Raw genomic sequence first — 23,210 nt, 5'->3', positions numbered from 1 at the left:
AACAGCTCCTGCTAGACATGGTCACCAAAATGGTTTACAGTACAGGCTGATGTGACAGTATGCTAAACGTTATGTCAGCACACAAGTAGCAGCAATGGAGCATAATTAAATATTTGCTGACCAAAAAGAAACAAAAACATCTGGGATGCACAAGATCCATAAGAAGTTTCTGCCTAAAAACATCTACATGAATCAATTCCAACACCCGCATGGAGGCACTTGTTTGATATCTAAATGTGATCAATATTCTACTGTAAGGTGTTTTGACTTCACTGATTGACGGTGCAACTGCAGCTGATAAAAAGACCTAATTTACAGAACTGGACATAAAATTAAAAACTTTAAATGGTGGCGTTATCAGCAAATGAAGACCCACTGCCATATTTTTATGAACATCTCACAACCTGTAACACAAATGCACCGTCTTCTGCTACAACTTAACTATCGGCAGAGGAAATGTAGAGATTTCTTAACAAAAGACTTTTGTAATAGATTATAGTGGAAAATAATGTGACGCAAGAAAAAAAAGGGTGAACATGAAAACGTTTGGCTGAATTCAAAGTACAGCCCAAGATAACATCACTGCAGAAAAAAAAGACAACATATCATTTTCAAATTTGATTTTCAAATATACCTGAGAGCAGCAAGTAGTATTACAGTATGGCTTCTTTTTACACATTCAGATCTATAGGCCAACAGTCCAACTAGTGAGAAATTCACTTTATGCAAATATAAGGCCTTAATTCTTGCCCTGACAGAGTTTGATAACTGAGAATTGCTCTTCAGAGTTTTCCTTTGGAGACATTTGATATGCATTTCTAAAACACTTAATGATGATCCATAGAAAACACACTCAATATGAGGATTACATAATTTTTTTCCCCCCTGAAAACATCAGAAGTCTCCAATGAGTTTGGCATTTCTTTTCATTGATATAAACATCTGTGATTTTCTTGGTTGGTTGATGGAAAAAAGTAAAGAACATGTATGTAGTTACACTTTGACACCAAGCACTCAAGCATTCAAGGGAAGTGAATAAACAGGACTATGAACCTCATACTGTCACCCAAATCTATTTGAGCTTCTTCCTCTCACATGGTTTTGATTTTAATCATAGCAGATTTTCAAAAAAGGTAAACAGCACAGAGAGTTACAGAAAATTTCTGCTTATTTAAACAGCTTTCAAAAACACAGCAATTAAAGGCCATTAAACAGTTTTGATGTAATTTCAACAAATTGCTATTAAATTTAATTATCTCATAACTGTCAAAGCATGTGGCTTGAACCGTTTCCACAAAATAGGCTGTAATGCCTCCATGTCAGAACAAGCACACATACCTACAAGGAATGGAGCAGCTAGTTTTTCCTGTAAACTCACTGTTCATTTAGTGCACAGCTGTTTCTTTGGAAGACTTTCTGAGGATTTTCTTTCTAAACTACGACTCTCACCACTGAGTGTCAGTAATTCACTGTAAGTAGGAAGAAGCAGCAGAGCTGTGAGGATAAACTCAGGATGGCTGCAGGCTGTGAGAGTGCCATTTGCTGACATGCATTATTGCTGATAAGTAATAGGGTTCATTTGTTAGCTCATGGTCTTTCTGGACTTTCACATTCATTATTCTGTTGAGCCTCTTTTTGACATTTTATGCCCTTTTTTAACTTTAAGATGTTTATGTATTATTGCTACAGCATTACTCCATATTCTTAAAAAATCTCAGATTATTTTAACAATTTTTTAAGATATACAATTTTTAAAAAAGCTATTTTTTAGGCACATATTTAATATTAACTCATAATTCTTATAAAAGTTTTTGCCAGCATAATAACTTATTCTTCCAGCACGAGGGAGCCACACTCAGCTTCTACACTGGAATGACTTTTCCGGGAACATTCTGGAATTTGTTGATTTTTACCATCGGATCTCCAAAATGCACACAAGCTCATTCCCTTGTCCTTGCTCTAATCTCACCATTCAGCTCTCATTTCCTCCACCCTGCTCATCCACTGAGGGGGTGCAGGTCCACTCTGACCTTCTCCCCAGTGCTCATCATGCCAATGGTAGGATAGAAGCCTCCTACAGGTAAGGCCACTTCCCTCCGGCCCACCACTTTTCCATTCCGGGTGAAGAACACCTGAACAACAAAGAAAATATATTAAGACTATCTGCTGGGAAGATGGCATATACAGTACTGTGCAAAAGTTTTGAGCCACCCCTTATTTTTTTATATTTTGCTTCCATATGAGCCAGACTTTACTGCAGTTTCTTAAAGTGCTCTCCAGGCTTTCCAGAGTCTTTCAAAGTTTTTCTTTTTCTACTCTTATTCACTCTAGTCCTCGCACCTCACCATTTTCAGACAAGTTCAAGCAATAAAAAAGTGACCCTAACTCAAGGGATGAACCAGGGTTGTGCCTACACATAACAGATAGCTTAGAAAATAAATAGTTTCAAATGGTATCCTTTTGCACAAGAAAACTCTCACAAAAACACAACTTTTGCTCCCATTTTAGTTGAATCTACATAAAAATGCCAAAGATAACACAGTCTAACAGACATAAAATTGTATATTTGCATTTTTGTACCTACAGTGGTGTTCCCAAAGTGCCATTAGCTGAAAACGTGGCATATGCACTGTGTGTAGTGTTTACTTAAAAAAATGAGCAGATTGTAGAGGATTAAAAAGGAAATAGCAGGTCTAAAAAATATCTACAGCAGATGACCAGTGTATGAAAGTCAAATCCTTAAGAAATAGGAGGAAAAAATCCAGTAAAGACCTGACACAGGACCTGAGAGATGCATCTGACCCTTCAACTGATCCATCTACTGTTCACTGAAACCTCAACAGAAACAGTCTCAGTGGAAGGGTCGCTGTCAAGAAGCCATTCTTAAGGAAGGGAAAAGGCTGGGGTATGCCAAATTACACAAGAACTGGACTGAAAATCGGTGGCAACAGGTCTGAAGGAGTGATGAATCCAGATCATTTTTCAGCATGATAATGATCCCAAACACACTGCCATCTTATCACACTGTGATAAGAAAGAGTGCAGTAAAAGGGGATCATACCAAATACTGACTTTCAAACTCATCAAAACTGTATAAATTCTGTTTTTTCCTTATATACTGTAAATTCATTTATGGCTTTATTGTTTTAATAAACTGCTGCACCTGTTTCCCATTTTCCTATCAAAACGTAAAGAAATGATTCGAATTTTCACACTGTGAAAGGATCTCACCATGACCTTCCTCCCCTCTAAACCTTCTCCCTCATCCTCATCCTCATCTTCATTGTTTGCATACAAATCATTGTGAACCTCAAAGGGCTTAGCAACCCCATCGAAGTCCCAGTCGTCGATCTCATCTGAAAGTACCCAGTAAGAAAGCAAGTCAGAGGCTGCACGTGTGAAGGCACTTTGAAAAACGTGCGAACAATATAAACACGTTCACCTCCGCCATCAATGCTGAAGTCACGCGGAAACATGATGCCGCAGCCCATGATGTCCCCTTCAAGGCAACGCGGCCCAAACGGGTCCCCGACCCCACTGCCGTGGAACAACTTCCCATCATCTATGAAGAACAACAAGGGATCTGATTACAACTTTATTCCACATTAACAGGAGTATTACATAATAAAGAAACAAATGCCGATATCAAGATATAAAACAACATCTCTCATCTGCCAACATGTAACAGTGAACAGTGTAAAGAAATATCCATCGTTCATTTTCCAAAGAAGTGATTCTGGACAAACACACGGCCACTCCAGCAAGCAATTTAGAGTTTCCATTTGACCTGATCTGCATGATTTAGACTGTGGGAGGAAATCAGCGCAACCAGAGGAAACAGACATAGACATAAGGGAGACCATGCACCATTTACACTGAAACAATATCACTCTGAAGTTTACATCTTTTTCCAAGTGCTGGGAGTAAAATAGAGCTACTCAGGAATCAATCAGAAACATTACGTTAATACAACTTAAAGCAATGATCAGGAATAATAACCATTCAGCCCTTTTTAAGATCGCTGGAAACATTTGTTTGGTGCCATTTTCTGTGTCACTGATGGCAACACAATGATTGTGTCCACTACAAAAAACATTGTGACAATGGGACTCAAACATGGGCTTGATTGGAGTTCAGACAGTGACACCTAATCATCCACCATCAGGATCAGACTGAGCACTCTCACCTGCATGATAAGCTATGGACCCTCTGCTCCAACCCGGATGTCTGTTTTTTGGATAGTCCTGAAAATCAAAAAAGAAATTAGCTGTGGCTGATGATGGAATAAATTACTGCTAGGCTGATTGTTTTATTATATACATTTATTTCTCTAAGATGGGATGCTTATCATGACTTTTTTAGACATAATAGACGTCCTAAAGGTGCTGTTCAGAGATGCCCAGCAGAACTCTTGTACTGTTTACAATTATTCAAAGCTGCGAGGGATTCTTTTACCTGAAATAAAACCTGCCTGACGCTGATTTTATAGGTCTATGTTTAGCCTAAATTTAGGTGGTTAAAGTATCCGCACAAAGCCACGTACACAGAGCACTGGAGTGATTGTGTGCACAGTCACAGGTAGAGAAATCGCACGTTGCAGTGAAGAAGATAAGACTGGAACAATACCACAGGCAAGTAAATAGCAGACAGTGACACCAAAAGGAATGCACTATAAACAAGTGTTCCTTTATCCAACATAAGCAATGATTGAGCAACTAGTAACTTAAGCATTTGTTACCTTGAGATAGAGAGAGAGAGAGAGAGAGAGAAAGAGAGACCCTTGTTTAGATTTTTGCAGCAAGAGGTAATACTTCCCATCAGCAGACTGATGCATCTCGCAGGAGATGACGGGGGATGGAACTTAACCTCAGGAATGACCGTTTGATGGATTTATAATGCTCCACTAAAACCGCAGACACACTGAGAAAAACAATTCCTGGAAAACAATCAGCACAATGACAGAGCTCTATTCTCCACGACGTCTGACCCGAGGGCACGGCGTGCCCACACACAGTAACTAACAGCAGAGGAGTGAGGGGGAGCTTAATGTCAAGGGTGTCTGCAACAGCAATCCATTACCTCCCAAGCTGAGAGCACTATCCCAGCTGGCAAAGCAGTGGTGCGATTATGAAGAGTGACGCTCAATCAATTAGCGTCCAATAACTAAGAACAGCGAGCACGAGCGAGCTGGCGGAGAACAACGACATCTGAGCCAAACTTCATTTCATATCGCTCATTCAAATGATGCAATCGCTGCAGCCTGAGCAATTATTACAGTGTTTTATTTGTATTAAACAGGATGTGCACAGAGTTCACATGAGGCCAGAGGCAGTTTGTTTTATCTCTGATGTGTAAATATTTAACAGATCTAATTTAGTTTCAAAACACAGGACATCATTTTCCACTTATGTAGGATTTACTCCACATAAATGATCCTGGATGGATGGATGGATGGATGGATGGATGGATGGATGGATGGATGGATGGATGGATGGATGGATGGATGGATGGATGGATGGATGGATAGATAGATAGATAGATAGATAGATAGATAGATAGATAGATAGATAAGCCAGAGGAACTTGTGCAATCATTTTTTGCTAATCTACAATGATTGACTATTTGGAAATATAGAAGAAGTAGGACTAACTTTCCTATTCAGGAGGGCAGTCAGTAAACATGTTAGCATGCATATGGAACAACCTTCTATGGAAAACCAGATGTAGCGGTAAAATGAGACAATATTTATTCTGTTGTTAGCTTTTCCTCTTTCGGTCATCCATCACTTAGACTGGAAACAGTGAGAGCAGTGGGGCAAATGAGGGAGAGCGATGACGAGGTGTTAGAGGGGCAAAGAGAAGTTTTCTTTACTGACAGATAACCACGGTGTGTGTATAGTAAATTAACCCTTGTATCAATGTCAGTGACATGTGATCATTATCGTGATGACTGTAACGAGGAGCCTCTTACCCTGCGTGCCAGCCCCAGTGCAATATAACACTTCTCTCCAGCATCTGTGATCTCCAGCTCATAGTAGTGGAAGCGTGTGTTCAGAGGCCGACGGGCTTGAGCCAAGCCCACATCCACGATGCTCTTCCCTTTCCCTACGTACTCCAGCAGCTGCAGACATGACCCATCAGACATGTTAAACATGCACAGCTAGTAGGAGAAGTCATATAATATTACATGCAGACATTACTTTGAAAACAGTATCAAGATGAATCTGATTAGGTAGCAAGGTACTTTATACCTTTAAATATGAAAAATGTGTCTATAGGTAATTTTAAAGGATAAAATAAACATGAAGTTGTATTTCACTCTTATACATAAATCCCCAAGCACCTAAACACAATTTCTGTCAATTCACCACATTCAGGATTTGGTGCTACAGCTGACTAGAGGCGAGTTACATTATCAAGCTTCCCTAGTGCTGCAGTTACATTATGTTTAAGCACATGGCATTATCTCAGAATCGAGTAACTAAAGTCCTGCCAGATTTCCAACGTAACTTCTGTTCTGCTAATCTCAAAAACACAGTGAGGTCCATATGTTTTTTAAACAAAGGCACAATGTTGGTGCAGACATTTAGATTTGATTCAACAAAAGTTGAATGGCTGTTTGGGAAACAGCCATTTTAATACACAGTCCCTCACTTTAAGATGATAAATATTAATTTAGCATATCAAAGCAACACAATTATGAATACAAGGATTTTTTTTTCGAGGATGAAACCTCTTTGCAGTCTTGGACTGCCAGAAGTCTAGAAGCCATGGACCAAATGCCGTTTCCTTTCTTGAAATGCTCTGCCAGGCCTGAACTGCAGCCGCCTCCAGTTGCTGCTTGTTGTCTCTGCATTAAGTTAATACATTTCTTTGCCTTATGAAACTTTTGGGTTACTTCTGCAGTATGGTCATTATCCGTATCCTTCAGAATTGATCCTTTTACTTCTATCAGCAGTCAGATCATCAATAAACCCTCTCTATTTACATTCAAGTGTCTCCTGACTGTAGACTTACGTCCTCGAAAGTGTTCTTCACTTGGCTAGATGTTGTTGTTGTTTTTCTTAAACATGGATATAATTCTGTCATCATGTACTTTAGTTATCTTTGGTGGCCTTTCAGGCTTTCTGGTGTTGCTGAGCTGGTCATTCCTTCTTTTTAAGAATGTACTGTTGATTTTGGCCTCTCCTGAAGTTTTTTTTCCCATTTCTCTGCCATCTATTTTGGATTTTCAACCCAACAATGGTCTCCCTCACTTGTGCTGCCATGTCCCTGGACCTTGTATTGAGAATTTCAGAGAACAGATACAAAATGCAAATTCATCTGCGTTATATATTTTGAATATTGAGTGAACAGACTTCACCCGGCCATAAAACGGTTTATCAGTCCAATTACTTTTGTGCCTCTGTAAATGAGGGACCATGTAGAAAATGGTATGGTTAATGCCACATTTTTGCTAAACTCCTTGAATTAAATCTGAAAATCTGCACTTCACAACATCTTGGTTGTTTTGTTTATAACAGTTGTTTGTTACAAAGACCAAAATTACATAACAAAAACGTGTTACTGTCCAAAAACATGGACCTACCTTTACATGAATCACTACTTTCAGAATTTATTGCAAAAGCTTTGGAAGCCTACAGAGATTACTGAGACGTTCCAAAATAATTTCTCCAATAGTTGAATTTAAACAGCGTTGCTTTAGTCAAGTGGGTGGTCAGTCAAATTGCATGTGTAACTCTGACAGCTTAAAAGACAAAACTGGAGAAAGAAAGTTTATCCGAATGATTATAACCACTACATTATATTTGACTGCTAGTGCAAGCATGTCTGATTCTGCACCAGCTTGATTACAGCTTCTGTTTCAGGTTGCTATAAACATTCGCTAAAGAGAGAGCATGTTTCCATCTAACATTAATGCAAGAAGAAACCAGTGTTACACGAACCAGTCAAGCTAAAGTTCATATCCATATCTAAGACCTTTGACCTTTTGGATATGAAACACTACCACTTATTTTATCTTGGAAATTTTGTTAGAATTACTGAGGCCAAGTGAACATCTATACCAAACTTCATGAAATTCCCAAAGGGTATTCAGAGCTGGCTGATGGACGAGCTGAAAACTTAACGCTTCGGTTGTCGCTGGTAAAACCCAGGCTGCAACGCTGTGCGTATCTTTCTTTCTATGACAGAAATTAATTTGTCATCTCTGCATTTAACTGTCTGGGTACGAAACAGGGGCTGCCCTGTTTCGTACATGCAGCCAAGAAACTCAGCCCTACTAATTTCATTCTCTCTCCACAGGACCCATTAAAATGTCATCAGAGCAGATGAGGACATGTGCACATAATATGACCATCTGAAGATACCTTCATTAGTTAAAAAAGCCAGAAGTGCTCTGCCTAAAATCTCATTAAAAATAAAACAGTTACCCAGTGAACTCCTTTTTTTTTTGTCACAACGAACAAGTGGGATTAAATTTTTATTATGATGCCATTTTGCATTCTTAAATCTTATCTAATTTATTATTTGTTAAATCAGTATTTACCCCTGATTAAGTTCTGGAGAAGTTGAATTTTTTTTGTTCTTCTTTTTTTCCCTCACAGCTATCATCTGGATTACAGCTGCTAGTTAATCATTCAGTAACCTATAAATACCTGTGCCGATTTCAGCTCATGACAATATTGAACTTGATGATATAATATTGCTGTGAAAAACGAAAATGAGATTCAAGTAGATAAAGAAACCCAAACATCTGAGGAATTAGTTCTGATTGAATACAATCTTAAAAGTCCTGCGGCGTTCTTACTGATACCACTGGCAATGATCCACTGTTGCTGTTGTCAGTAGCAACAAAATAAAGTGAGTAACAGAATGATACTAACGTGACACATAATACCAGCAACTCCATACCTACTGCAAGACCCAGCAGCAGACAGACATGTGCCACAGCGGATGTCTGTCTGCGTGCCCACACACAGCCATTCAACTTTTGTTGAATCAAATCTAAATGTCTGCACCAACATTGTGCCTTTGTTTAAAAAACATATGGACCTCACTGTGTTTTTGAGATTAGCAGAACAGAAGTTACGTTGGAAATCTGGCAGGACTTTAGTTACTCGATTCTGAGATAATGCCATGTGCTTAAACATAATGTAACTGCAGCACTAGGGAAGCTTGATAACTGCCCATCTGTATATGGAGATTCACATAGAATGGCTTTAATTTAAGATAAAGGTTGATCATCTCAGTCTTTTATAGTTAGTCTGACTAATGCATGCGCATGTTAACCCATTTAGGTATTTGCTAAGCAACATGAAGACATCGCAAGATATTGTTCATATTTTGATTTTTGTGGCTAAAATGAGAAATTACTGTCACTAAATAAAAATGATATGATGCTTTTAGAAGATGTTGTAAGTACATAAATGCTACAAATGGGTCACTTTATCACACTGACAGATGGTTGCTAGGCTCTTTGATAACATCTGATATAGATAAGAATATTTAGGGACCTAAGCTGTGCCTGTGTGCTGATTCTGATTGCTCAACTATTGATTGTGTAAGAGAAGTTCACAAACATATATTATAGTCAGACTCTATAAAGCTAAAAAGTATTGCTATAGAGCTAGGATGCATAATCAAAACGATGAATCCTTGCAATGCTGTGTGTGAAATCCTCAAGAGGCTTAGCCTTTTGCCAAAGGACCATAACATTTTTTTTCTTAAAGACCTGTCTGGTTAAATAAATTAAAAAAGAACTTTAAAACTCGTTGTGCTTTTGGCATCCTAGTGCTATCCTTAACTTGTGTTCCTGAAGGTCAGGCTGGCTGTTCATGCTGCAGCTTGCAGGCCCTGCACTTACACAGGAGAGGGCCATGTTTTTAGAAATAATGGATAAACAAATGTGCGGGTGGCATGGAGGTTACTCTAAGAGTGCAGTTTTTGTGTGTATCAACTGCTGAGTCAAACAAAAACATTGCAGCCAAGCAGTCAAGGGGGGGGGGTGGTGGCAAATGTAGAAAGCCAGAGTTGTCATTGAACAGCTTGGAGAAAATGTTGCTTATTTTTCTATTGCTTTGTTTCACTTTAGTACTTCTTGTCTTTACAATCTTGAGTATTGCAGTCACAATTTCTGTCACAACATCAACGTTTTGGTTGTAATGTGGGTGATGATGCACTAATTCCATCAATGATATTATACATGTGAGCACATTTCTTATGTTAACTCTTTAATTCAAAGCCCTCTTTTAAAGGAATATACATGCACTGAATAAATGGTTTATAGCACAGTATAGTTTAGCTGTACCCAGCCACATGGGCATAAACGTATAGTATTTGTCACCAGTTGCTACAGCTTCTTAAAGGTTTAGAGCCAGTATTTAACCACAAAGTGAAAGTCTTTTGATTTAGAATCTGTTTTGTGAAAGTGTCCTGGGTTAAGAGCATTAACTTGTTTTATGATGACAGAAGAAACCAGAGATCCTAGAGAAAACCAGCACAAGCCCAGGTGACTATTTGGTAACCACTGAGCCATCATAATAGTTACAAACAGTTACTGTACTGCTATAAAATTATATATTATCCTGTTTGCCTCTATTCATGATAATTAATTAATACTTAGATAAAGGCTTACACCACATAACATTATGTTATATTTTTTAATTGATTCTCTTACTTTAAATCACTTTAAGAAGACTCAGATGGTGTCTGAACATGCTGGATCTCGCAAGGGTTAGTTAGGGTTAGAGTCATGATTCTTCCTGATTTAGCAATAACATGATGGACAGTTTGAAAAGATTACCACATCCAGTTCAGCAGAACCAAACAACACTGTATGTTTGATCTACATTTTCTTTTTCCTACATTACTTACAATACAGCTCTGACAGTCTATTATACACTATTTTAGTGTATTATGCCATTAGCTGCCAATATAGCTCCAAGCTGCTATCCTCAAGAGACATATGAAGCTCCGTTCATTTTCTATTCCACACCACCTGATATTTTTCATTATCTACGCTGCTTTGTTGCTCAGTGAAGTGGCTCATGTTAGGCAATTTAGCATCACATCCTCAAGGCCAACCTGTTCCAAAGGACTTACCGTGCCAGTGACCTTGACATCATGGAGACGAGCCCAGTCCTCTTCGTGACTGTCAACTATCATCTGTCCATCATCCTCCTCCATTCCCCAATCAGCATTCAGGTCCAGCAGCACTTCTTCACCTAAGGAGTGCATCCCCACTGCAGGGTAGAGACCATCGGGAGATGCTGGGATCTCCACATTGCCAACCTGAGCACACAATCAGACAGTTTTTAAGAGATTAGCAGCGAGAATATATGAAATCTGTGTAAAGTGATACAAAGGCACTTATGGGGTGCACTACTTACTTCGTGACCATTCTTGGTGAAAAACACTGTTAACTGTCCATCTTCACCATCTAGTGATATTCCACAACCGATTCTGTCACCTCTGCAGCATTTTGGACCAAACTGCTGTCCTACAGTGTTGCCATTATACAGCCTGCAGAGAGACAAAAAGGAGAGGCCATTTACCTCGCTACAGTCACTGTTTCTATCTTTACAAAAAAATAAAAAAAATCAGATGAAAACGCCTTAAGTCATTGATCTAAGGATCTAAGGTACTGCATTATGTGCAACTGTAAAAGTAAGAAGTTGTGTCATAATCCAGCGGTCCCCAACCCCCGGGCCTCGGACCAGTACCGGTCCGTGAGTCGTTTGGTACCAGGCCGTGAGCGTTGAGGCTCAGGTGTGAAATGTATAGTTTTCAGGGTTTTTATCGGTTTTCAGCATTATTTTGTTATCGTTTTTATCGTTTACTCTGTTTTCCTGGGTCTTTTCACGTGTGTTATGAATAAATTTTATTTTTTTCGGTACCGGTAATAGTTTTATTTTGTTGTATTTATCCGCGACACCTTAAAGGCCGGTCCGTGAAAATATTGTCGAGCATAAACCGGTCCGTGGCGCAAAAAAGGTTGGGGACCGCTGTCATAATCTATGTCTCGCTCTCTTTCTCTTTCCAATCATTTACTGTCAAAGCTCAAACAAAAACACACGATATAAAACTGAAAACTAATGATCCAAAAAAACTAAAACATGCTTGTGTACAGCTGATGGCTTTCAGTTCCAGGTCAGTGTGCCCTTGGTAAGTTTTCATCACTTTGCACTTCATTCTTTTGAAGGGAACATACAGGAAACCTTCACAAAGTACATAACCACACCTGCTCAATAAATCCTGATGTACAGATCGACTATTCTTCGTCCAGTTGCTGAAAGCATTTTATTCTGCTCCTTCAGGGTGTTCCCAAAAGTATTCAAACGAAAGTGCTATGTTTCTGGTTCCTCAATCATGACTGACACATGAGCACACACTGCTAAAAGTGCTTTAATGTGGAGCATATCCATATCATGAATGTAACTGTAAAGAAAATAATTGTCACATACTTGCCATCATCAGCATGGAAAGCCACAGAATTTGGTAGCCAGCCTGGTTGATGATCCAGTTTGTAAAACTGAGGCACCAAACCGACAGCAATCATTCCCCTCACTCCTGTTTCGATTATAGTCACCTGAAAAGACCAAAAGCACTTTTACCATCTATTAAAATCACTTTTTAATGGCAATAAGAAGAAAGTGTGTGGTCCTTCTAGCTGCTCCTAAATCCAAAAGCTTTGAAACAACCTGCAACAGAATCAGTGACTTTTGTTAAACTGCTTCCTGCAACACAATGATCTTGTCTTTTTTTAACTGAGAATTATTATCATTACTCATCTTGTACTATATTTCATATTAACTTGTTGAGCTTTGCATTTTTGTGTCCTATGTTCTTATCTTTAAACTTTATCTTAAATGTGACTTATATTTTTTAGTTTTGTCTTTTTTTGCCTTTTGAATTTTCAATTCCATTTTCAAATGTGATATAGAAACAAAGTTATTATACTTTGAAATGTAAAGATGCTTTTATAAAAAAAAGTGAGACAGTGTTTAGAAGAGCTGCAGTATGAGACCAAGCAGGGAGGTTAAAGGATGCATATGCATATCTTGTCTTATGGTGGCAGTTGGAGGACAAGGCCAATTTAATCACTAAGAAAAAGACACATGTTCAGAAATAACCAGGATTTAAGCTAATTCTTGCATAATGTATTATAATGCTGATGACTAAAAGAGATGTTAATGACTAGCATGTTTAGCATGTTAATATTTGTATAATATAATACATGTAAAATATTGTATTTAGAACCAATATGAACCTGGTTCTAATGGAACGTTAGTACTTTTGCGCCAACATAAACATCTTTTGTTTATGAGTCCTTATTGAGTCATAAAGTAAAGAACAGCACTAAAACAAATGCTGATGGATATCTGATCATGTATATCCTGCTGTTATTAATACATTTTATTCAACGTGGTTTTACCTACTAGTTAAGAGTTTTTAAGTATTTTATCACAGCACAGAAACTGATCTGAAAAACCAACTGCTAGGGTCCTGCAGGTTTGTTTGCCTCTACTGCAGATTTTTTACATGCTGTTACATGTTTTATTTTGGACTTGCACTCTTCGTCTTTTCACTTCATAACGTTTCCAAACCAACTTGATCCCAGATCTTTGTACAACCCCACACGATGGTTCAAAGTGAATACTCTTAAGTAACGAGCTGGGCTGCACCACTGTTATGATAACTAAATGGTGACCATATGTCATCATCCCCGGGGAACTCTTAAAGGACACAATGCAACTGAAGCACTGCTGGCAAATCCAGGGCAAAGAGAAAAGGAAACTTTTTAAGTTTTTCCGATGACCTCAGCACTCATCTCCTGAGAGTAAGAAGCAATATTTATTTCTTTTTTTGTTCTACTGGAAAACATGTGGGTGAACCCTAAAATCTGCAATCAGGCCAACAATTAGCATCCACTTAATCATTAATTAGTTGAAAAGCCCATTTGTGCAAATTGTATTCTTCTTCCTCCTCCAAGGTAACTCCCTGTATGGGAGTGAGTCACTAGGGTGAAGCACATGAAAGTATCAGTCTTGAGGGCTGGTTACTTTTTCACTCTACGTCAGAGCAAGCAGGATGTGTGTGTTGGCAAGTTTGAACATGGCAGATTCTGATACATTCACTGTCCTGGGATTTTTATGTTGTACAGTATGTAGATTACCAGAAAATGTAAAATAAATACAGGGTGCATGACTTGAAATGAGCTGTGACTATTTGAACTATGAACTGATTTGTCAGGGATTAAGTGACTGAATCATCAGACTCAACAGCTCAAAAGTTACCACCGAAACTTAAACACTGAGTATCTGTTTTTCTTTTTTTAAATTACAAAACAAGTATAATGGAGACCCAACTGGGTACTTTTGCTGGTGCTGATTAAAGAAGTTTTCAAGTAAACGATCAGAATCAGAATCTATTGATGCTGACAGTAAAATCTGGCAGCCCTACGAAGAAAGAGGCATTTTGTAGCCTTCGAGTAAACAAACATATCCTTAAAAAACTGCATGCTGAAGATGGCAAATACTAGCCTACGTAGTTAGCTGGCAAAATTGACAATCATTTGCTAGAAATGTGAAGTTTGATTTTGCAAATATTTTTCTAGAATACTCACAATAATTTAAAAAATCAGTTTTTTAATTAAATGAAATGACACTAGCTACCTTTAGATAAAGTGCGTTTTCTTCTTTGTAGCATGAATTATGATTAAATGTGATTGCTATCATGTACTGAAGCTTCAAGAACAAATATTTTGAACCATGGGATCTTTCAAGGTCCTCCCTTGATTCAAAAACATAGGTTCAAAAGAAAAAATGAACCCTCAAGTGAAACCTGGTAAACTGAATGAGCTGTGGCTGAAAATTACAGCTACTGGAAATATGTACAGTGTTGTTTCAAAAACATGCAGGTATGACTTTGAGAATTTGGCTTCAACAGCACAGAATGTAAAAAAACAAAACAAAGGAAAAACCTGCCAAGTGATTCCACAAATCACCACTGCAAGCTGAAACATCTTCGTTTCTCAAAGGCATCATTTTTCCATGAAGTTTCATGATTCATCTCTCATCATGACTCCAAAAACGAAAGGGACCTGCCAAGTCTTCTTGTGTCACACAAAATAAAGAGGGAGTGCCAAGACTGAACTTCCTATTACACAGTTTCAAAATTAAATGTACAAGAAATTAATGTTTGTATTTTTCAGCCACACAGTGACTGTGGATGTTTGATCCTTTGACAACCACCAAAATGAATCATCCATCCAATCGTCTATCTATCTTCTGCTGATTTTCTGGGTTCGGGTTGTGGGGACAGCATTATAAACAGAGAAGCCCAGATTTCCCTTTCCCCAGCCATGTCTTCCAGCTCATCCGGGTGGGGACACCCATAGGTGTTCCCAAGCAGGCAAAGAGATATAATCTCGTCAGCGAGTCCTCAGACTGCACTGTGGGCTCCTTCCAGTAGGTTGTGCTCGAAACACCTCACCTAAGAGACATCCTACTCCAAGCCACTCATGGTGACCAACGACCAAGCTCCTCATAGAAGCTATAGAAACTCTATACAGTCCAGCCACCCTTAAAGGGAACTCATTCCCGCTGCTAATATCCATAACCTCATTCTTTCAGTCACTACCCAGACAATAGGTGATGGTAGGAATCTAACGCTAACCGATGGGTAAAACACAGCCTCACCTTTACACTCATAATAACACACAATTGATAATCAATTTTTTCTCACCTTTAGGAGTCTGTCTATTCTGTTTAACAGTTCATGCGTCACTCGTGAACTCATAATCTTTTCATATATATATATTAAAAAACGACTCATTGTTGAAACTCTGCATCATTGTGCTTTGAGCTTTTAGTGTCATCTTGTAGCATTAACACTTGAGAGAGTCGATACCTGGTAAAGCACCTAGCCACATGACTACACTATTTACAATAAAGCTATCAGATTACAATCACAGGCAACCTCATACTGTATGTAAGTAATACTTAATAAAATCCTATGACAATTACAAGGTTTTATTTCTTCTAGCTACTCTTTGTTTAATGTGTACAATTACACAATTGTGCAGTTGTAGGCTCAGTGTATAAATGAGCAGTTTATAAAATGTGCTGATAACTTCTTGCATTCCCAGAAACACTGCATGTTACTATATAGTGAGTGAGAGAAAGCCTTGCTGGCTGTAAACTCCCTCTGGCGCTAACAGTCCAACAACAGGTGCAAAGCATGGAAGAGGAGAGGAGAATATTTTTTACTTTTTTTTTTTACATATTTGAAAAAATAAGAATAAATTACTGTAGCAACAACCAAATCGAAACAATTAAAAATTAAACAGAAATTATTATTAATTTGTACTGTTGTCAATGTATTTTTGTGCATTCATATTGATTGAGTGGCCTGAACACAGACAGACTCTGTATGAATACTGAGAGTTTTAAATATACTGCTGAATATTTTACAAGTGCCTGATGATTAGATTCAGTTACTTTCAGGCTCAGACGGGACCACCATTTCTGTTCCTTAACACCACACAAAAGAAGTTCTTCTGTGCACAATCACTTTCATTACTTGAACGTAACTTCCACATCAATTAAACTGCATACTGCGGAATGAACACATAATATATTCAAGTCTTCTAAAATTGCACTGTCATGTGGAAACAGGCCCACGGCTTTTTTATTAACGCTGAACTACAATGACAGCGCAGTAAAAATACATTTAAAACATTTTTTGTTCAATACCCAATTGGGTTTTGTGAAATGTGAAAACCTCCATTCACAGAGGTCATAACTGAGAGAAGCCTACACTAGAGAAAGTCTACAGAAGTCTTCGATTTAAAAAAAACAAACAGTGAAAACAGTCCAGCTCAGAAATGAAGAGGGTGGCAGAAAACTTGTTGGACTTTCCAACATTACATCATCAACTAATCAACAGTAAGAGTGAACTCACAGCAGGCAATCCACACTGTGTCTGAGCATGTTTAACCCCCCTAAGATCAGTGTGTTTGGCCAGTGTGAGTGTGAGAAAAACTGGGCACAGGTACAGTTCAGTTGGCAGGGAATTAGTGTATGAGCATGGGAATAATAGTTTTATTACAAAGAGCTTGTTAATTTCTAATTAACAGATGTACAGGTAAGGTGAGAGGACAGTGTGTGACCACTTTCAAAAGTCAATTAGAGAGAGAGAGAGCAAGTTTCTGAGACAAATTGAAGCGTACACACACCCGTTTCTTTAGGTGTAGTGTGAGTGTATGACAGCAGACGAGAGGGGAAATCCATGAAATGATGCCTGATGTGAATACACCCAAGAATGGTTCCCAACTGTGGCCATTAAAACCATATAGCTGGTCCCAATTTCAGTTCTTTAATGTGGCAATCAATCCAAGATATCATGGTTATGGACACGTACATTGTGTTGCAGAATAGGCAAGACAAGTGAAAACACAAACATCAGCGAGGTTACAAAAATGATCACAATGGTGTTTTAAGTAAACGCATAAGTTGGTGCACTTACTTCAAAATAGCGGTTTCTTTTCGACAGTGGCCTGGCCGCCACAAAGCAGCCAACTTCATCTGAATTCCCATGATACCTACAAAGAGATCCGTAATAATCAGCACTTAAGTGAAATCGGATGCCAAATCAGTAGAAAGGTTCTCTTCCATCTCCCAAAGTGGCATTGCTTTTACCTGAGTACATCACCATCTCTCAACATCCTTTTGAGTCTCTCCCGGTAACGCACAGCTCGCACCTCACGAATTTCTCGTATTCGCCTCCTCCAGTTTAGAAAGCGATAATGAAGGTTTATGTCGTCCATGTCTGAAAACCATCACAATCTAGAACACAAAGAGCACATCTGAGATAAAATACTTGGTTTTAAAACACCAAAAGTTACTGTAAAAGTGGACCACTCCACCAAATTATGAACAAGAAGTGTTGTTATGCTGACTCTATCGTTTACAAGGCACAGAGGTTTAGTTACTATATAACTGACATGAGTTTATGAGGAAAAAATAAATATAAATGCAGTCACCAAAAGTATAAGTTTGGGAAATTCAGGGGCAGCACAGGACCTCCTTAATAAAACAGTAATGATTTCTGACCACAATATTGTGCAATCAAACAATACAAAGGACTTGGGTTTGATCCTCAGGCCAAACCCTTCCTGTGAGGAGACTCTGTTTTTCCGTTCACATTTAATCCTACTTTCCAAAGACAAGCAAAGGCCTGGACAGGGACTTCACCCTGCCAACAGGCACGAACGTGAGCCCCCCCATTGTGTTGGCCCGTGACGGACAGGTTTTTCCCGTGGGCGACCTACACGCTAACCGAACTGGGGCTGACTCAAGAATAGACTGTCTCATCTCAAGATTCCCATGAATACATGACTCCCAGATTCACTTTGTCTCTTGCTCACTTTTCTTTATTACGTGCTGATAATATAAAGGCAAATCACTTACTAGTAAAAGGATGCGAGTACACATATTTTTTCCTAAACTATACTTTATTCTTATAATATTCAGATTACTATCAAACAAGACAAAAAACTGAAACTGAAAAGCTTAAAAAGCAGGAGTTGAAACAGAAAGTTTTGTATTATAAATGACAAATAGATTTGCACTTCACCTGTTAGTTACCCAATCGGCTGATGTCTCAGGTCTACCTCGGTGATACTACTTTCTAATATTATAAGAATATTATAAGAAAGTAATAATATCAAGTCTATAATCAAAGCCGTGCCGACTCACGTGACATTACACACAAAGTTATATTTTTCTTTTTTGAAATTCAAATTCACCCTTTACTATAGAGGTATATTTGTCGTGAACGGTGATGTGGATATTTTCTTTTCACTGAGTCAGAGGTGGGTCATTATACAGACATGCGCAGAGTTGAAAAAGTCTAAAAATGCTGCCATACACTACTGAAACCTTTGTAAAATACGAGTCACTATCATGCATATAATATATATGCGTGCGTTTTTTTGTTTTGCCAAAGAAAATAAATATGAAAGCCGTAAGGTCGTACTATCACTTTGTTTCCTGCCTTTTAACCACTACGATTTACTAATTTACGAGCCTTCCCCAAACACGACACTGCATTTCCCAAACTACAGACAGGACTCTGTTGGCCGGCTAGCTGCTTCAGCGCCACAACATTATGTCGCTTTGTGGCTGATTATATGACGTAAACATGGATACAATAGAGTTTATACCCACACTATTCAAAGTCCTCCTGTCTTATAATGATTCCTTACTGTTTTATAACTTGTAACGCGTCGTTCTTCGGCTTTTCTTCCAATTTTAAGGAGGTGAACTATGCCACTTTATGCAAAGCCAGCGCTGTCGGAAGTTCCGCCTCCTCGACCAATCAAACGTGAGGATGAATACGGAGAGAAATATTTAACCTGCGCAGTGCCGTGAGACAGCGATGCCGTTTGTAGTTTTTTTTATTTTCCCCCTTTTGATTTTACAGTTTGCGTTTTTTACGTCTACATCCAACTCTCTTTGCATATGATAAGAAAAGAAGTAGCGTGACCGACTCAACAATACTTTAAAAATAAAATAAAATATATGTTTTACTTTATAAATGGTTGGTTTTGCTTTATTTGACCAGGTAGGTAATTATTTTGCTCCTAGGAACGGACTCTGAAGTATTGGTTTTAGAGCATACAAAACGATGTTGGGATGTAGGCTGGGTACCCTGCTGAACATTCCCCTGCAGATACAAGTGGTCCTTGATATATATATATATATATATATATATATATATATATATATATATATATATATATATATATATATATATATATATATAAAAATCAAAATACCATATATATTATTGTCTAAGGAGCTTGGAAAGAAAAGCATCTGGACCTCTTTTAGTTTCTTGAAACTTCTCATCTGAGAAGCTTCTTCAGATCTAAGAGCAATTGGTGGAGAATCCCAGATTTTTAAGCCCTATTGGGAGTGTACCTAAGAGGGTCCGGGACCCTGGTAATTCTTAGTTTTAAATTGAATTTATTTTTATTCCACGTGTTTATGAATTTAGTTATACATATTTCATTTTCACTTTGTAACAGATATTTTAATATTTTAATCTAGTGGATTAGTGGCTCTGTGGTGTAATAGTCAACACATTCACCAAGATTCCCAATCCATTCGAACCTCAGGGGTTCAAAAGCTCCTAGTAGTCCCAAGGCTGGATAAATAGGAGGGTTGTATTAGGAAGTTCCTCTGGCATAAAACCGTGCCAAATCAAACATGTGGATCCATCCGCTTTGGCAACCCTTTGGGAAATAAGGGAGCAGCTGAAAGTACCTTATTTATCTCTTTTTTGGATTATTTTCTTGATTTTGAAATTTCAAGCAAAACACTGCATCCCCCTCACAGCTTCTTATGAAGTTGAACGTCAGTTTGCGAGCTGGTTTACAACTGTATAAACCGGCATGGAAAAAAATTGACATAAACACTGAACTTAAGAGTAAGTTTGCTTCTGGTGGGGAAAATGAAAGCAGAAACCTACAAGTCCTAGCAACCATGAGATATTAAACGTATCAATTTTATGCCAAAATACTTTGATCCTGTCCTTTAATTTCATGTGTTTGTGATTCACAAATGCGGAATTTACAGGGCGGGACTTTTAGCTTGTGGCTATTGATGTCTTAATCATCTTGCCTTCAGCGGCACTCCTTCAACCTTCCGGTGTCAATCAGTGTCAGCTTCAGCCCTGAGAATCTGTAAACACACTCTGAGAACACACTGTCGATTTAGCAGATAGCGTTTAAAAAAAAAGTAGTGACAATATCAATAAAAAGGTTGGAGGTGTTGGAGTGCCAAAATGCTTTTACTGTTGTTAACAGAGAAAAACTTCTATTATTTGGAGTGTTTTTTGAGGCTATAAAGCCAGATTTATTCCTTGTTTTAACTATTTTTACTTATTTTTTATTATTTTTTTATATTCAAATCATTTTAATATTAAATTCTGCTAGAGATTTGAATGCCATTGAAAACCGTGATGTAATGAAACTAAATTTATGCTGCAGAAAATAAAGTGTCTTTTTCATCTTTTAGCCCTACCATGATTGACTGGCCATAATAAAGCAGCACCTCCGTAAAAATATGACGATGATAAATGATCCTCTAAGTGGGGAAAAGGCAGAGCAATGGTGTAGCAAACGCAGCATCACTTGTGATTTATGTCAATGTAGGAAACATAGCTATCCAGTGGCATGACAGGCAACAAATGGCATGAGCGTGCGTGAGCACGTGTATGTGTCAGAGACAAGTCAAATGGGGTGTGCTCAGCTGTGTGGAAATGAGAGGAAAGCTAACATTCTCCATCACGTATCCCTCCCATACCTTTCCTCTTTAAAAGCTGCTGTCAGTGGCGTCTGTCAGCTGCATTATCACTTGCTGCTCTCAGCTGGAGCAAATTATCCAAAACTGGGAACAGAGTTAGAAAAGGGAATCTTGGAACCGTTTATTACTGCTACGAGGCTGCACTGGAACCATTTATTAGCAGACAACTTTTAGTGTAAGATGTTGCTGTGTTTAAACATCCTGGTGCTGGTCCTCCTGCAGCTGGCTTGTTCAAGCCCACTGACCACACCGTCCAGAGGATGTCCTACCTGCAGAGGAAAGCACTCACAGAGGCAGCCGTCTGTAGAGGTAAATGCCACAACTTTGGCTCTTGGAGAGCCGTGTGGCGTCTACACTCTGAGCTGCGCCCACGGTCTGCGTTGTGCACCTCCAGACGATGAGCCAAAGCCCCTGCGTGCCCTGCTGGAAGGCAGAGGAGTCTGCAGTAATGCCAGTAGCACCAGCCCGACTAAACCGGTCCATGTTGCTGGTAAGTTTCAGCTTACTTTTTTGGGAGAAGCTATGATTTAATCAGTGAGAGAGAAACATTATGGATTTAGGAGTAATTGAATACTTATTATTATTATTTTGCTGTTGTTGGCTGAGATACAATCTTAAATATCACATTTATCTCGAAAGTTAAATGCTTTTAACTCACTGCTTTTCAGGTTATTATCATGTTATAATGGAAATTGGAGTATGACTAGAGAAATCAACATGTGTTACCAAGCAAAAGATCTCAAAATGTGTGAAATCTTCCTCAATTTAATGGCATAAACGCTAAAATTTTAAAAACTGATGTTCTTGTTTGTTTTTATTTGCTTTCATACACTAGAAAGTACACCTACTGAGAATCCAGATGAGGTAAAAACGCTCATCCTGTACTGTATATCTATGTTTAAAAAACAAAACAAAACAAAAAGAGCACATTCCTGACAGTGAATTAAAGTAGGCATTACATATATCTGGTTAACTCTGTTCCTTCTCTCAGGCTCCATGCCGTCAGCTGCTAACGACAATCATCGAAGGTCTTAATGCCCATTTATTTACGTCAAACCATGATATCTACATGCCCAACTGTGACAAGCGTGGTTTCTTCAGAAAGAAGCAGGTGAGTCTCCAAATTAGATGATTTATAGGAAAAAGGGCTGATCTCACATTGATTCTATAGAGACCAGACATCTTTGCATTTAACTCTTTACTATGTCTGTTGTGTTTTCGGCAGTGTTGGTCATCTCGAGGTGGGCGGCGGCGAGGAAAGTGTTGGTGCGTTGACAAGAACGGCATGCCCCTGTCTACAAACACTAAACAGAAGGGTGGTCTGAGCTGTTAAATGCAACGAGGAGGCTGAAGCTTCAGTCCCTGTGTGAGATTACGATGAAGGCACACCAGACCAGTAAAGGGACCGAACACAGTGCCTCTTATGTGACTGTGCGCCAGCAGAGAGAAGGACATCGCTATTACAAGGCTGTTTAACAATCAGGTGAAACTTTAGTGTCCATGCGCCCTCTGCTGAACACATTAAAACTTTATTGGTTTGATGTCCTTTCATGTTAACCCTCATAACACGCGGCCATTTAAAAATGCTGTTTGCTTTTGAAGGGAAACCCCATTTGTTCTAACATGAAACTGATTCTAAGTATTGTAAATGACAGCTATTGATTATTGGATTGATTAACCATAAATCAGTTATGATTTTTTTCTTGAAAAGAATATCTATGTAAGCATAGAGAGGCACATTTTCGGCATCCACCAGTGGCACATCGTGTTATTAATGCAAGTTTAGAATTTTATAGACTGACTGATCACTAGAAAAAGTGTATTTATATATATTTTC

The 23,210-nt window shown here is 38.5% G+C and overlaps 2 protein-coding genes across 3 annotated transcripts; one reads left to right on the top strand and one right to left on the bottom strand.

The window, feature by feature from the left end:
- Positions 1–1,309: 1,309 nt before the first annotated feature.
- LOC146632097 (SPRY domain-containing protein 3-like) lies at positions 1,310–19,358 on the bottom strand. Of its 2 annotated transcripts, none has more exons than XM_085354062.1 (11): positions 19,232–19,358; positions 17,702–17,848; positions 17,529–17,604; positions 12,464–12,588; positions 11,390–11,522; positions 11,103–11,291; positions 5,971–6,120; positions 4,187–4,244; positions 3,443–3,562; positions 3,232–3,356; positions 1,310–2,132 (listed from the first exon to the last, which is right to left on the bottom strand). In XM_085354062.1, the coding sequence occupies exons 2-11, from the start codon at positions 17,827–17,829 to the stop codon at positions 1,998–2,000; spliced, it is 1,239 nt and encodes a 412-aa protein (XP_085210188.1). In that variant the 5' UTR covers positions 17,830–17,848; positions 19,232–19,358; the 3' UTR covers positions 1,310–1,997. The 2 variants fall into 2 exon arrangements, with proteins under 2 accessions (XP_085210188.1, XP_085210187.1); XM_085354061.1 differs by having other exon boundaries at positions 19,270–19,358.
- A 2,195-nt stretch (positions 19,359–21,553) lies between these two features.
- LOC146632096 (insulin-like growth factor-binding protein 6) lies at positions 21,554–22,819 on the top strand. The gene is made up of 4 exons (XM_085354063.1): positions 21,554–21,863; positions 22,209–22,237; positions 22,365–22,484; positions 22,599–22,819. The coding sequence occupies exons 1-4, from the start codon at positions 21,554–21,556 to the stop codon at positions 22,704–22,706; spliced, it is 567 nt and encodes a 188-aa protein (XP_085210189.1). The 3' UTR covers positions 22,707–22,819.
- The last annotated feature ends 391 nt before the right edge of the window (positions 22,820–23,210 follow it).

The sequence above is a fragment of the Diplotaxodon limnothrissa genome, linkage group LG5 (genome assembly GCF_057381915.1).
Source record: "Diplotaxodon limnothrissa isolate DT_005_m linkage group LG5, D_limnothrissa_male_GT1.1, whole genome shotgun sequence".
Taxonomy (NCBI): domain Eukaryota; kingdom Metazoa; phylum Chordata; class Actinopteri; order Cichliformes; family Cichlidae; genus Diplotaxodon; species Diplotaxodon limnothrissa.
Note: the sequence above shows the minus strand (reverse complement) of the source record. Positions and strands in the feature narration are given on the sequence as shown.

Coding starts and splice junctions, on each gene's coding strand:
- LOC146632097 (XM_085354062.1), bottom strand. CDS start 17,829: ATGGACGACATAAACCTTCATTATCGCTTTCTAAACTGGAGGAGGCGA. Junction 11,523..12,463: donor TTCCATGCTGATGATGGCAA/GTATGTGACAAT, acceptor GTCTCTCTGCAG/GCTGTATAATGGCAACACTG. Junction 4,245..5,970: donor CACTGGGGCTGGCACGCAGG/GTAAGAGGCTCC, acceptor TTTGATTTTCAG/GACTATCCAAAAAACAGACA.
- LOC146632096 (XM_085354063.1), top strand. CDS start 21,554: ATGTTGCTGTGTTTAAACATCCTGGTGCTGGTCCTCCTGCAGCTGGCT. Junction 21,864..22,208: donor TAAACCGGTCCATGTTGCTG/GTAAGTTTCAGC, acceptor TTCATACACTAG/AAAGTACACCTACTGAGAAT. Junction 22,238..22,364: donor CTACTGAGAATCCAGATGAG/GTAAAAACGCTC, acceptor TCCTTCTCTCAG/GCTCCATGCCGTCAGCTGCT.